This window comes from Sodiomyces alcalophilus, assembly GCF_042370955.1.
Source record: "Sodiomyces alcalophilus JCM 7366 unplaced genomic scaffold ACRALscaffold_2, whole genome shotgun sequence".
Lineage (NCBI taxonomy): Eukaryota > Fungi > Ascomycota > Sordariomycetes > Glomerellales > Plectosphaerellaceae > Sodiomyces > Sodiomyces alcalophilus.
In genome coordinates, this window is record NW_027263533.1 from 8,352,590 (window position 1) to 8,369,178 (window position 16,589).

The 16,589-nt window shown below is 43.8% G+C and overlaps 1 protein-coding gene across 1 annotated transcript; it reads right to left on the bottom strand.

Moving 5' to 3' along the window:
* Nucleotides 1–2,323: 2,323 nt before the first annotated feature.
* Nucleotides 2,324–9,127, bottom strand: ACRALDRAFT_2101336 (uncharacterized protein; the record flags this gene model as incomplete). The annotated part of the gene is made up of 3 exons (XM_071023056.1): nucleotides 2,324–2,464; nucleotides 6,697–6,704; nucleotides 9,019–9,127. Coding segments are annotated over 3 exons (258 nt in total), but the record flags the coding sequence as incomplete, so codon positions are not given.
* Nucleotides 9,128–16,589: the final 7,462 nt, after the last annotated feature.

The window sequence follows — 16,589 nt, forward strand, 5'->3', positions numbered from 1 at the left end:
TAATTACTATAGTCCGACACCTATAAGATAGAATAATAAATCGAGCTAGCTTCCTTACGGCGATAGTTCCCTTCTACGATATACTTAAGCCGCGGATAGAGTTTATTAAAAACTAATTAGTAAATACTATAGCCTAGGGAACGCCCCTTATCAGGTCGGTTACCGATATTTTAGCAGGAACGTCGATTAGCTAAGGAACCCCGAGTAACGCCGGGTAAGCCATTATCCCGATAAAGTCTAGCACTAAACGTCTATCGTTAAATAACACTAATTAGCCTCCTACTAAACGCCTATTCCTAAACCATATAGGCAAGGAGAAGGTTTAGATTTAAGCCGCTAAGAGCTTTATATCGCGGTTATATAACGCTATAGCCTAGGCAGAAATAAGCGAGTTTAGCAGGGCAGGATAGATACTTAATATAATTAAATAATATAACCACGGTATCGTTCTACTATTGCCCGTCATGAAATTTACTATACACTTTATTAACTCCTATATCGTTAATAACCCGGTCTAGAATATAGCCGATCTGCCGCTACTAATCGCACTCTAGCGCATAGAAGTATACGTTTAAATAGCCAGACTTAAGCTAGATAGTAGCCTAGATACCAGTAAGAGGAATACCATAACACAGTAATTCATCAAAGACCCTAGCCTGGCGCTATCGCTAATGTACTATACCGCCGCCGTCTAAAAGCACGGCGAGGCTCGCTATCACAGGGCCATTCCGACTAGGCTATTCGTTTATTCCGACTGGGGTCTAATTGTTAACAGCTAACAGAACTATTAATTATTAGCAAGTGTCAATTTATCTAGTCAAGTCAGCGCCGATTAATTAAATTAATCGTGCAAAGAGGTATTTTTCGTAATAACTATAGAATAAGCGATTTCGTATTAATAAATCGACTTAATTAATTATCTCCTACTACCGCGATTCCCCTTACAGGCGCTTAATTACTCTATTAGTATTAGACTAGCCACTAGTTATATCAGAATCGTTTTATATATAATTAACTACTAACAGAATTCCTCCGCGACCTCTTCCTTATCCACGTCCTTGTCTCCTTATAGTACGTGACCCTCGCGGGCGCCCACGACCCCTCCCGCGCTGTTATTATTATTATTATTATTATTATTATTATTATTAAGCCTCCTATTAAGCCTTAAACCGGCGGACGACCTCTTCCTAACGTTAACGCGCCTATTCCTCCTCTCGCTCCCACTCAGATAGATCTCGGGCCCGCGATACAGTGTTGCCTTAGCGTAGATTACCACCACGTGGAATCAATACGATAAGGATATCTTTAGCAGTAAGCCGAGGTCGCCCGCGACTAATAAGAATAACTATAGGCTTTAGGATCGAATATAGCCTATCTTCTTCTATAAGGTCGCGACCTAGATGCTGGTGGGGGTGGAAATTAAGATAGCTAAAGGCGCGTGGCGGTTGCTCTTACTCTCTTCTAATAATATTATACGCATAAGGCACTCCGAACTAGGTTCTAAACTATTATGTATAATCGGCGACCGGGGTTATTCGCTTAGAGACACTGATAGCTTAACGATACTGCGTTATTAATAGACTTAAGGCGTGCCTGCTATAGCGGCTTCGGTTATCTCCTATCCAATTTCTGGTGCAGTAATCCTGTATCTAACGCGAGGCTTTATTAGGTTAGTCCTTTTTATACGTTGCTTACTGAGTTTTAACTATCTGTTCGATGCGTTCGGCAAGAAATTTAAGGTCGGCGGTGGAATTCAATAGATAGCTCTTAATCTGTTTATAACTAGACGCGATATAATACGTATACTAAATTTACGATACTTAGAGATATAATAAGTAATAAACTAACGGCGCTAGGGTATCTAGGTAGAGAGGATATACTGTATAATATCCTCTTATTCCGGGAACATCTCAAGGATTAGGAGCCATGCCTGTTTATGATCCTCTTCGGTCTTTGCGTATATAATAGCCTTCTAGACCATTATAAAGCCGCGCAGGTTATACGTTATATCTATTCGCTAAGGGATAGTGATATTAAAAGGACCTTCCTGAGGGCCTGAAAGCTTACTAAAAAGAGGTACCTCGCGATTATAATTAATATCTTCGTTATAGTCGTTTCGAGGGTCCGTATCGTTAGGCCACTGCTAGAGGACCTTGACCTTGCCTTGGATATTCTTATTAACGTGCTATATATAAATCTGTTACTAGGAATTAGGAAAAACAGCCTCTGCGGCGTTCTTAAATACCCTCTCCAAGTCGCTAACGATAGTGAGTGGCTTGCCGATACTAAGGGTCGCGCGGTGAGTGTTAAGATGCTAGAGGATCTATTTATATGCCTTAAAATCCTCCTTATTAACGAGGGCGAAGGCGATATTAAAGGTAGTCTGGATATTCGTGATGCTATAGATATTAATAAACGGTATAGTAAAGCGGTTCGTTTTATATATCCTATTAGATATTATAACCTTAGAGTTTAGCTTCTATATCTGTTCGTACTATAGAAGCGTCTAAAGAATAGCCGTATATATAATAAGTCCTATAACCTCCACGAGCTGGACCCAGCTTTTCCGCGCAAACGCCCTAAAACGCCTGATATTAGTATCGTTCAATTGCTCTTTTCGAGCCCGTTGCGCGCACGCACGGCTTCGCCGTACGCAAGCCGTTGTTATGCCGCAAAATGGGTGCGAAAACGCAGCGTGGTGGTGCGCACGCAAAGCCGCCCGAAAATTCTAAGGTGGCCCGTGCGCCCGCTACCCAATCACAGCCCGGGCCTTCCAAACAGCCCGCATAGACCACCCAGCCTTATACCGAGCCACACACTAAGCCACGCGCACAGCCGCAGCAGCGCACGCAAACGACTAAGTTAACGTAACGTCTAACGTAATAAGACCGACCCGGCCACCCTAGCCGCCACGGCAGCCTCGAACCCCCGAATTCGACCCCCCCGGACCTGGCCCCACATAGCCCCACTTTTCCTAAAACGGCTAGGGACGGGGAAGGGGATATAACTATAGAAGACGCCGATTCTAACGACGATTCTAATAAAATAGCCCGCTATAAAACGCCTATATAAGCCTCTAAACAGGACCGTAGTGCCTCTATAAGCCCTACGCCTAGAGCCCTCTCTAGGACCCGTATAAACCGGTATATAGCCGACGATTCGGAGGTCGAAAGCCTCCCTGGGTCCCCCTCTAGGGGCCCCCTTTAGGACCCCTTCCAGGGGCCCCCCCTGCTAAACCTGCTAAAAAACAAGGTCTAATTAGCTCTGCCTAGGCTAAAAAGACCTAAAGACCTGCTAAAGAATTCCCCCCTCTGCCCTAGAAGTCGACTAGTTCGGCTAGTAAGGCCTAGGTTAAAGGACTTCTCCAGCAGGCTCTTTACCTGGTTTAGCAGGCCTATAGCCTCGACGGCGTCCCCCCGATCAAGGCCCTTCTTATAAGGCTTAAATCCACTATCAAAGGAACCTCTACGGGTCCTATACCCCCCGTGGCCCCTATTACCTTAGCACTTAAACAGAAGGTTAACGATCTAGCTTAGGCTATTCGTAAACTTACAGAATAACAGCAGCAGTAGCAGCAGCAGCCCCTTTACAGCCAGGCTGCCGCTAAAGGAGCTTAAGCCCCCTCGGGAGCCATAGGCCCTATAAGGCCTACGGGCTCTACAGGGCCTACGGGCTCTACAGGGCCTACGGGCTCTACAGGGCCTGCCCCTCCCCCCCTGCTACCCTAAAAAACCTAAAAAAGGTCTAAAGAGTAGTGCCCCAGCCTACTAAAGGACAATCCCTCGGGGAAATCGACCCTCTCGAGCTTCGAAATAGGATTAATAAGGTCCTAAAAACCCCCCCCATCGTAGTAGTCAGCTCCTCGACTAAGGGGAACCTCGTCCTAACCCTAGGCCCGAAATACACTGCCGAACAGCTCCTAGAATCATAAAATCAGTGGTTTAAAGAGCTAAAAGACCTGCCTCTTCAGGCCCCTCAGCCTACTAGCGACTGGTTTAAACTAGTCGTTAAACAGGTCCCGGTCTACCCTTTTAAAGAACTGGACCCCTTTACCGCCCCCTAGGAGGATCAGGGCCTTAGTTCCAGCCTAGGCCGAGGCCTAGCTGGTATAGCCACCGAAATTACGACCTTTAACCCTATTAAGGTCGTAGGCCAGCCTAGGTAGCTAGGCCGCCCTAACCCCCTATTTAATAGCGGCACTATTATCCTAGTAGTGCTTACCGAAGCAGAGCAGAAGCACTACCTAAAATTCGGCCTATAGATCGCTAGCTAACGCCTTACGGTCTATAAATATAGGCCTATCATACCGAAAACCCAGTACTCTAAGTGCTAGAAATTCGGCTATACCAGGGGCACCTATAAGGCCTAAACGACCTAGTTTATCTACGCTAGTAACCACGAGCACTATACTAAACACTACTATAACCGCTATAAAGAATACGGTATCTGCGTCCATACTTAATATCACTACTATAACGATAACGGCGACCACCCCCCGGATAGCCCGGATTACGAGGTTATTCGAGCTATTAAAGCCTAACTATTCTTATAAATAGTGGGTTTTCTAGCTTAAAAAAACGCTTAAAAAACGGGCTGCTCTTTATCTAATATAACGCTAATAAATAATAACCGGCCCACGAATCGATCCTAGAATAGGCTTTAAAGGCTTCGGCTAATATAGTCCTAATTCAGGAACCCTACTGCTTTTAGAAACCGGAAGGCTAGGTGATTAAAAACTACTCGGCCTTCTATACCGCCCCCCCTACCTCCTATACCTCCTAGGTCTTCCCTCTTAGGCCTAGGGTGCTAGCCTACGTTAAAAAGGCTAGTAATATCGACTTTTCCCTTCGAAATAACCTCCTTAACGACCTAGACGCTTAGATTATTAAGGTCTACTTTCTATAGACCTTCTGTATCCTACACGTCTATAACTAAGAAGAGCTTAACCCCTCGAAGAATACTAGGGGCCCCCGCCCCTTTTTAGGCACCGTGGGCCCTCCTAGACCGTTTATGACCCCCCGGGGCCTCCTAGCCCCCCCTCGACCTCCCCCCCTTTTTAGGCTTTATAGCCCGCCCCTAGACGGAAGAAAGGGTCCTATAGGGCCTCTTAATCCCTAGGCCCGCCCTTATTATAGGGGACTTTAACAGGAACCACTAGCAGTGGAACGGGGCTACGTTAAATTAGGATACTATTAAGGCCTAGGCTTTAATAAACTAGTTAAATAGCCTTAAAGCTACTTATTTAGTGGACCCTAAAAAGGTTAACCTGTATAGAGGGACCCTAATTAGGGATAATTTACGCCGGGAGTTAGTTATAGACCTGGCTTTCTATACACCCGGCTTCTACCGCCTCCGCTTTAATAGCTAGAGGTATATCGATAACACTACCTCCGCCCACCGCGCTATCCTTATCTCGGCAGCTATTCTAGGTCCTAAAGGCCCTATAAATAAAGCTATCCTACCCGGCTATAACTATAAATTTACGGACTAGGAGCTATTCTCTAGGTCTCTAAAGGACCTAGAACCCTAACTAACCCTTTAGCTATAGTAGGCGATCGACGCTATAGATTAAGACTCTATAGGTCACCACCTCTTAAGCTCTATTACTATAGCCCTAGAGTCTTCCACGCCTAGGCTTAAAGTAGTAGAGCGTTCGAAACCGTGGTGGACTAAAGAGCTAAAGACCCTATAAAAAGAGAGTAGTAGGGCCTTTAGGGTTTTTAAGAAAGAGGTAAAAAAGGGGGCCCCGGCCCCCCGGCTTGCTCCTCTTAAAGCCGCCTAGAAAGCAGGCCGAAACGCCTACTATCGCGCTATAAAAATAGCAAAAACCGACTATTAGGAGGCCTTCCTAGCCTAAGCCAAAGGCAACGAGATTTTTAAGGCGTATAGCTATATAAAAAGCAGCCTTAACGCTAAAATACCCCGTATTCAGGGACTAAAAGGCCCGAAGGCCTATACCTTCGAGGATAAGTGTGATATACTCCTAAGGACCCTGTTTCCTACCCCCGAGGCCACTGAGGCCACCGCCACTAACGCCCCTAAAGCCCCTGTTTATACAGGCCCTTTAGGGGACCTAGGCCCCTCTAGCCCCTCTAGAGTGCCTAGAACCTAACTAGCTTAGGTAATAAGGACTCTAGAAGAAGGCCCTGGGAGTGGCCTAGCCTATAGGCTATTAAACTATAGTGTGCTATCTTTAGAGCCGCTATAGGCAAGGTACCCGGCCCGGATCGTATAGGCTTAAAACCCATCTAATAAGCCTATAATACGATACCGGGGGTCTTCCTATAGGCCTATTTAGCTCTTTTTTTAGTGGGTTATTACCCTACCTGCTAGAAAGAGGCCCTTAGTGTTATTCTGCCTAAGCCAGGGAAAAAGGACTATTTATATCCTAAGTCTTATAGGATTATAGCCCTTTTAAACTGCCTAAGTAAAGTACTAGAAAGGGTTATAGCTACTAGACTCGCCTTCCTTATAAATTCACGTAACGACCTTCTACACCTTAGTCTAATAGGAGGTAGATAATAACGCTTAGCTATCGATACAGCCCTTCTTTTACTAAATTATATCCAAAAATAACAGAAAAATCAGAAAAACTCAGTTATTTCTACCCTGTTTTTAGATATTAAAGGCGCCTTCGATCACGTCGCTAGGCCATAGCTCCTGTATACCCTATAATAGCTTTAACTACCCCCGAACCCAGTTAACTGGGTCGCCTCCTTTCTAGAAAATAGGCGTATTCAGCTAGCGTTTAAGGGGCAGGTCCAGTAGCCCACCCCCCTAAATATAGGGGTCCTATAGGGCTCCCCTATATCCCCTATACTCTTCCTGATATATATTAGGGGGGTTATAGTGGATAAAGGGTTCCAGGGCCTATAGCTCTCCTATATAGAAGAATTCCAGCTATTAGTAGCTTCTAAATAAGCCAGTAGGAACTATAGGGCCCTAGAGTTAGCAGCTAACGCCCTTTTTAGCGCCGCCGGAAATAACGAGGTCCTCTTCGACCCGTAAAAAACAGAGCTTATCTATTTCTATAATAAACGCTCTATAGTTAACGACTTAGCTACTATAGCAGGACACGAAATTAGGTCTACCGAGGGGGCTATTAGGTGGCTTAGGGTCTGGTTCGACCCTAAGTTATCCTTTAAACCCCACGTCGAAAAACAGTTAAACTTAGCTATTAGCGCCTTAAATCGACTATAGAGGCTTGCTAGCTCCTAGAGGGATCTTTCTTTTAGGGTCTTACGGCAGCTATATATAGCCTGTGTATCCATTATAGCTGACTTCGGCTTATAGCTCTGGTAGGACCCCGGGTCCTAAACAACCCACCTAGTAGACCGACTAGAACGCCTGTAATACGGCGCTTTAGTTAGGGCCCTAGGTGTCTTTAGGGGCTCCCCCCTCCGCCCTTTAGAACTAGAAGCCGCTGTCCTACCGGCCCGGGTCCGGTTAAATAGATCTAATAGGCTCTACGCCTTTAGGGTCTTAAAATTCCTACCGAACCACCCGGTAAAAAAGGAGCTTCTAGATAGTGTCCGTGACGAATTAAGCAACGACGATAATAACCTCGCCCTCCTTTAGACCCTATAGCCCTCCACACAGCTCTATAAGCTAGGGGTGGAAGTACCGGCCTTAGTAGGGTCCTCCTAGGATATAGAGGCCCCCTGCTAAGTGGGAGGCCCCCTGGGACTCAGCGCCTTTAGCGGACCTATGCCCCTATTTTCCTGGTCCTATAGCGCCGCAGCCCTCTATAAAAGACCCCACCGACCCTAAAATAGCCCACCTCGAAGCCTTAACGGAAATCCAGTCCCTCGGCAACTAGGTATCTGTTTTCTACACCGACGGCTCCTAAGGCCACCCCATAGGCTACCCGGGCCCTATAACGCCTAAGCAGGCGGCGGCCGCTATTATATAGTGGTCACCCGCTAATAGGCCCTATAGAGCCCTAGGAATTAACCTAGGCCCCTCTGCCGAAGTCGCCGATGCTGAACTATACGCTATAGTTTAGGCCCTAGAGACTGCCCTATGATAGTCTTCTAGGCCCCTAGAGTGCTATATTTTTAGCGATTCACAGGTGGCTATTCAGAAGCTTTAGGGCCCCTCGTAGTGGGCTATAACTGCTAAAAACCATATCTCCCGCCTTAAATAATAAGGCACCTCGGTCTTTATCTGGTGGGTCCCGGCTTATATAGGGATAGAGGGTAACGAACTAGCAGATAATGTAGCTAAACGGGCTCTTAACCCGAGGAAAGCCACTAAATCTGTTAAGCTAGTTACTCTTAGTCACCTAAAACGCCGGGTAAACGTAGCTACGATAGCTAACTGGAAATCCCTTTAGGCTGCTAAAGAAGAGGCCGAAAAAAGGGGTAAAATAGTCTGGCTAGGCTGCCTGTATAGGCGCCTAGTTCAGGATAACCTCCGTTTCTCTCGAAAGCCCCTGTATTTATAGGGCCCACGGTGGCTCTAATCAGCCTATATCCAGTTAAAAACCGGATTTGGCTACCTGAGACCCTACTAAAAACGGGCCTTAAACTGCTCTAAAGACCGCTGTTCCTGTCCGGGCTCCCCGGTATAAGATATAGCGTATCTGATCGTATAGTGCCCTATTTATAGGGCAGAAAGAGACGCCCTGCGGGAAGCCCTAGCAGGCCTACCGCTAACTCTACCGCTGTCATTTAGTACTAAAAAGGATTATAGGGCTTATAGGCCTTCCTTTTAGCTACTAAGATAGCTACGGCAGAGTGGTTTAAGGGGCAAATTACTACGGATTCTGCGGTCTGATTTTTCCTGGTTTAGTGTTCCTGACTTTAGTATAAAGAATAGGGGTATTAGGCAGATTGATACGGAGGATTTCCTTTGTTAATTACTGATTTACTGCTGTATAGCACTGTACTTAGCTGTCTTTTAGAACTATAGCGCCTAGCGCTATAGCCCGCCGCGCCATAGCTCTAGGGCTGCATGCGCGTAATGAATAAAAAAAAAAAAAAAAAAGAATAGCCGTAATCTTATTGTTAAGCTGACGATAATAGTGTGTGATACCGCGCTCCTTAAATTCCTTAATCAGTGCCTGTGTAGGCGTGTAGCCTCTAAGAGACTCTTTATATCCTTTCGATATCTTGTTCTTATTATCCGCGGTTAACTAAATCTAAAGAGGCAGGTTAGGAATATATAGTCGTGATGTATAGGGACTAACTTACCTAATCAGGGTACTTTTCCTTTATTAACGCTGCGATATTATAGGCGGAGGCTAAGGTCGTTTTAAAGTGCTAGCGGATCTCCTGCTTTTATTCGTCGCTCTAGGTCTATTTACGATGGATTAGATAAGTGGAAATATCTAAGCTTGCTTTATGTTTATAGTCGGGGTTTATGATAGTACCAAACCAGCGGCCTTTAATAAGGTTAGCCTTTATAGTAAAGGGGCAGTTAGTCTTCCTAGAGGTTATATTAGGTCGTGCCTCGGTTATAGTAGATTCGCGCTTACTGCCACTATAATCGTACGTAAGACAGGTCGAAGCGACGATAACTCCTATCCTTAGCTAGGTTAGTTTGACGATGGATAGCGATAGCGTAGCTATTATCCCGGGTAAAATCATTAACGTCAGCGAGCAGATTATCGAATTCCTCGTAACCAAGAGTAAACGGCTAAGGCGGCAAAAGAGCTATCTCGCGAGGGGCTGATTGATAGCTTTGTTATAGAAAAGAAGAAGAGTTAATTAATAGCTACGTTATGGAAAAGAAGAAGAGTTAGATTAATAGTTCTGTTAGCTGTTAATAATTGGACCCTAGTCGGAATAAACGAATGGCTTAGTCGGAATAACCTTACCCTATTATTATCTAGCCGCCTAGCTATACTAGTTTGCGGGAAAAAGATGCCTAGCACTATATAATAGGACTATATAAACCAAGCTCTCTATTATCCCTAATATCGCCCTAAGCATTACTTTTATTTTTATTTCCCTTTACTTTCTTATTTACGGTCTACTTTCGCGTCCCTGGTTAGTAATTCCGTGACAGGAGGACAGGGCGGCCGGACACACTTATTAGTATTATACACGGAATCTATAGAGTCAGGAAATTACGCTATAGAGGCGCTATCTTATATAGTAATTCTTTTTGTTTTTTTAATAATTAAAAAAGAGAGTGCCCACGTCTATAATATATTACTAGTATAATAATCGGCATAGCCGAGTCCGAGCTAGACTACGTAGACTTAAAGCATGGTTAGAAGCCCGCGGGACGCAGGGCTTTATCCTTCCCGGGGTATATACTACGTATCACTATCTAACACTATACTAGCACTAAAGCCCGTAAAGCGCTAGACTAGTGCTAGTACTATACCGGCACTAAAGCCTGTATAGCGCTAGATTAATGCTAGTATTATACCGGCACTAAAGCCCGTATAGCGCTAGATTAGTGCCAGTACTATACTAGCACTAAAGCCCGTATAGCGCTAGATTAGTGCTAGCACTATACTAGCACTAAAGCCCGTATAATACTAGACTAGTGCTAGCACTAACTAAGTCTTAGATAAACCGAGGTTTCCCCGTAGCTATATAAAGCGGAAACCTCGCCCTCCCCTTTAAGTACGATATCCTATTTATATATTATTTACTATACCCTAAGGTTACCTAACTTAAATTCTCTTATAGGTCCTATAGTACTGGCTAGCCAGAGATATATACGGTTAGTGTATATTATCTTAGCTATAGATATATCTTATATAAAAGTTAGGCGGAAATCCTGCTAACTAGGCGGGCTAATTAAATAGGGCCTAACGCCTAGTAAAAGCTATGCTAATTACGGCTAGTATAATATAGGTAAGGAGAATCCGACTAGGGTCCTATATTAATAGCCGGTAATACCCGCCCGCTCACACCGTCTATACCTAGATACTTCTATATAGAAGATAACGCTTTAATTAATTGTCGTGACGGTATACTTAATCGAATATAGCGACGATAGCGACGATATACTTATTTAATCGTAGTAATACGCCAATTTAAGTATAGCGACGATACGCTTAATTAACTATAGCGACGATACCGACGATATACTTAATTAATAAAACGCTTAATTAAGCGTAGCGATAATACCGATAATATACTTAATTAACCTTAGCGAGATTCGCTTAATTAATTATACGTGTCTATAAGTATCGAGTACCGGTATTTATACGCCCCCGGTTTACTATTTATTATCCACTTAATCTATTTTTAGAAGGTTATACGACCGCGTGTATAAGCAAGATCTTAGGCATATATACTACGTACCTATACCTCACGATAAGCCTCAATCTCTGTAATCAAAACCCGATATCTTAAGCCACTAAATCACTACTATTTCTGCCTCTATATTTATTAACCCTAAGGTATTAAGAATAGAGACTCTCTAGGGAGACCTTATATTTCTATAAAGAGACCTTATACATGACTTCTTCGTGGGATTTTATAGCGCCATGACAAAGCCATAAGGCCGCTTAAGTACCGCACCTCTTTTTATATACACGCCTTGTACTATACTGGTCTTATACCACTACTCGATATTCCCTAGAGTCAGTGATTGTTTAAGGCATAAGCAGCCTAAAACTGGCCCTTAAGTTATCTGGTACAGGGAAGGAAAGGGGCATAGGAATAATAGTACTTACTAGGTAATAGATTCGAATCGTACCACTAAAGCACTATAGCCGGGCACTGCCGGAATAATCTACAATATGTCCCTGTAAATGGAAATAAAGTATAGGTATCTACCTAAGCTATATATATATATTATATAAGATACTTAGGGAGCTTCACGGCTTTATTATAGCTCTATAAAAAAGTTATATATAAGGTCTCTTTATGGAAATATAAGGTCTCCCTAGAGAGTCACTAAGAATATATAATATCCTTACCCTAAGTACCTTAGTATATGTTATATAATCATGATACCCTAGTCACGTAACCTTATTATATACTATATAATTCTAATACCCTAGTTCCGTGACCTTATTGTACACACCACGTAATCGTAATGCCCTAGTTACGTACCCTTATCACACACTACGTAATTCTGATACCCTAGCTATATAACCTTATTATATACCCTAAGGACTCCTAATTACCTACTCTAACGTGTATAGGTACGTAATATTTATAGCTAAGATCTTATTTATATATACGCTTACGCTACCTTCTTATTTAGGGTTACTAATATACACTAAACGTATATATCTCTGGCCAGCCAGTAATATAGGACCTATAAGAGGATTTAAGTTAGGTAACCTTAGGGTATAGTAAATAATATATAAATAGGATAGATTCTTTAAAGGAGAGGGCGAGGTTCCTGCTCTATATAGCCACGGGAAAACCTCGGTCTATCTAGGACTTAGCCGGTGCTAGCACTAGTCTAGCACTATATAGGCTTTAGTGCCGGTATAATGCTAGCACTAATCTAGCGCTATACGGGCTTTAGTGCCGGTATAGTGCTAGCACTAATCCAGCGCTATACAGGCTTTAGTGTCGGTATAGTGCTGGCACTAGTCTAGCGCTATACGGGCTTTAGTGCTAGTATAGTGTCGGATAGTGGTGCGTAGTATATACCCCGGGAAGGATAAATAAAGCCCTGCGTCCCACGGGCTTCTACCTATGCTTTAAGTCTACGCAGTCCAGCTCGGACTTAGCTATACCGATTATTATACTAGTGATATATTATAGATATAGGCACTCTCTTTCTTTATTATTAATTTTTTTTTATTATAGAAGATAGCGCCTTTATAGCGTAAGTTCCTAACTCTATAGGTTCCGTGTATAATACTAGTAAGTGTGTCCGGCCGCCCGTCCTCCTATATCGGAATTACTAACCATAGACATAAAAGTAAGCCGTAAATAATAAAATAAAAGGAAAGGAAATAGAGGGAATGTTTTCCTCTACTAAACGGTTAGTGGTGGCGGTCCCTTAGATAATAGTAGCGACCGGTTCGTCTAGTTTGTCGGTCGGGATGCCCTATATATCCGGTTTAAGGCTAGTAATAGCCGTTACCTCCTTTATAGTGATTTCGCTATGCCGGGCTTCGAACTCGGCTAGCGTTATATCGTATAAGGCGAGGACGGCCCTATAGGCTCGGCTATTACTATACTCCTAAACTATTACGGTATAGTAAATCAGGGTAATACTTATATCTAGGTCGTCGATAAAGCGTTACGCTATTACGTTCCTCTTACTCTTATCGAGTAAGCCATCGTTCTCTAATTATACGATATAAATCTAGGACTCTATACGCTAAAGCGTTACTAGTAGTAGCAGGTCAGCGGCGTTCTAGATAGTATTGCTTATTATATAATTAAAGATAAACTGCTCTACGAATTTCCCGGCTAGTAATAGGAGTACCGCGTTATAGGCGTGCTAGCGAATAGTGCAGAAGGTCTAGCCATTCGCTGTGAATTCTTCCGTATAGCTCTACGCTATAGCGTTATATAGTCGGGATATAAAGCTCTTCGCCGTTTAGACCTAGACTTTGTCTTTACCCGTGTAATATATAAATAGCCGCTTAGCGATAGGCTGGTTAGTGTTATCTATTATAGTCTGTTTAGTGCTGGCCGCGCGGGGTAGTATAGGCTGGCTAGAGCCCGTGGCTAGGATAGCTAGCGATCCGTGGCTAATAGACGTGTTCATAAGCACGTCTATCATGGACCTGATAGGTGGAGTCCCCTAGGCTATAGTATTTACTAGTTAGTTCTTAATAAACTCCGCCCGCGGCTCGAGTATATCGTAGAAGGGAATTATCGCTATAAGGAAACTGGCTTAATCTATTATTCCGTCCCGTAGGTATCGTACTATAGTAATTATCTCGGTGCCTAGCTTAGTGGCTTTATTAATAGTTTCCACCGTTTTCTTATCTAGGCTAATGGCTCGTAGATTCGCGGTATTTTAGCGGGGGTATATAATAGTCTAAGGCCGCGGTATAGGGGAACCTATAGCGGTCACGGCGCTAGGTATTACCCGCTAGGCGCTACCCTAAAGAAATTATCTATCGGGACCTCGCGAAGCGTTATATCTAGCTATTATAAGGTATTATTTAAAGCTATGTTCTGCTTAGGTCTACTAGTGTCACGGGTTAACCCCTCGAAAGTGTAGTTCCGGCATTAGGCCGGAACCGCTAACTAGCACGCAGATCCGACGCTCGGACCTCGCGCTGCCCTTACCGCGGATTCGTATAAACCTAGTAAATCCTGCACTTCTTTATAGACCTTTTCCTTTCCTTCCCTTAATTCTAGCTAATATAATTATTTAGCCTTACGTAGTGCGATTAACCTATAACTAGCCGTTTATATAGCTAGAATTCAGCGAACCCCACGCGCTGCGTTAGTATAAAGCCAGATACGAACACGCCGTTAGGCGGCGGTGGTCCTATAAACCCCGCTAAGCTAGCTAAGTGGACGGATAGAAGGATCACCGAAGCTATTAATATAACGCTCGGTCCCTTATAGGAATAGATAGCTTAATAATAAGAGCTACTTTAATAACTTACGAATAGTCTCGTGAATATCTAGGCCCCGTAGTAACCTACCCCTAACCTCGCGCCCCCCTTAGAGGGAGCCCCTACGAATATACCTGCTAAGTTAGTAGCAGGTCCTCCGACCCCGGTAACTTCTACTCCCCCCTAGATTATAGTCCTATAGGAACTAAGCGAGCCACGCCCGCCGCGTACTAAGCCCCTATTATACCCCGCGAAGTTTAGTAGAAGATAAACGGAGTACGCTACCTAGTCGTAATAGATACACGATAAGCTCCTACTATATAAGCACTTATTTAATAACCGAGCCGAAATATAGTATTATATTAACTTTTATTTAGAAGGGAGTGCTTAGTAAATAGTGTTAGCCTTCTACGCCGCTAGGGGGCCGGGAGGTACCCGCGACCTAGAGTCGTTCCTTACCTACCTAGACCGTATATATAAGGACCAGAACGAATAGCCTCGCGCGGCCCTTATATTACGCTGTCTTAGATAACGCGAGGAGTAAACCTTTTTATAATTCCTACCGAAATTTAAAAAACAGATCGCCTAAGCAGGTAGTAATAAGTAGGTAGACTCGGCGAAGATCACCTTCCTAGAAGGAGCCCTAAGCTAGAAGCTACGTAGCGCCTTAGTTACCACGAAGTTACCCTACGACTATACGAGCTAGGTTATTAAGGTCTAGAGTATTGCCTAGAAGCTAGAAGGTTTACGCCTAACTAGCCGGAATACTTATATACCGAACTAAACCCGGAACTAAGAGACCGACGCTAATAAAGACGTTATAATAGGCGGGATTAATTAGGTCCGGCCCGATACGATTATAAACCGACCTCGCGATAACTAGGAGTGCTAGGGTTATAGGAAGAAGGGATATATCCGTATAAACTATAAGTCCCGGGATAAGGGCTTAAAGACTAAGGGCGCCCGCGTGGCGAAGGTCTAGGCTAAAGATAGCGATATCGTTATAAGTTCGGATAGTTCGGATAATAAAGAGTCGGGAAAAGAATAGCTCTAACGCGAAAACGGGCGTTAAAGCCGATAGCCGCCCTACGGCAGGAGTAGGAGGCGTTTAAATACCTAGCTAGCGGCGACTTAGCCCTAATATTAACGCGAGTAAATAGAAGATATATATATACTCTTATAGATACGGGTTATAACTGCTACGCTGCTATAAATAAACGCTTTACCTAAAGACTTTAGTTACTATTAGTCGATAAAAGAAAACGATTACTAAAAGGATTCTCGGATATATCTAAGCCGGCTACTAGCGCCGGGATCGCCGCGTTTAAGCTTAAGATTAGCGGCTATATATAACAAGTCTTCGCCTATATAGTAGAAGGACTAAACCAGGATATATTCCTAGGAAAACCGTGGCTAGAGTATAATAATATCACGTATTACGCGAAGAATCGTAGGTTATACTATAAAGTCGCCGATATTAACCTATAATTAGTAGGTAAGGAGGAACTAGCTAATATATAAGCTATCCGCGAGGTAAGGCTAGTCTTAGGATCGGTATTCGCGGCTATAATACGATAAATAAGAAGGGGATTAAAGGGAAAAGAAAGAGATAAGTTCGACGCCTTAATCCGGGCTATTAGTATACGGGATATCGATAAGGCTCTCCGTAAAAAGGAACCCGTGGACCCTCGGGACTATATCCCTACGAATATACTACGAGAGTTCGGCGACCTCTTTACGCCTAATAAGGCTAACGACTTACCCCCCTACTAACCAGGCATCGACCACGAAATCACCCTAAAACAAGGTCCTAATAGACTCGAGCCGACCTTACCGTGGGGGCCCCTTTACGGTATATTAAGGAAAGATTTACTAGTACTCCGGAAAACGCTTAACGACCTAATAGATAAGGGATTTATATAAGCTAGTAGCTTAGCGGCTACGGCGCTAGTCTTATTCGTGAAGAAGCTAGGGGGCGGACTACGCTTTTACTACGATCATAGAGCTCTAAATACAATTACCTAGCGAGATCGCTACCCCCTCCCCCTAATTACTAAGACCCTATATAACCTAGCTAGCGCTAAGTGGTTTATAAAGCTTAACGTAGTCGCCGCCTTCTATAAGATCCGTATAGCCC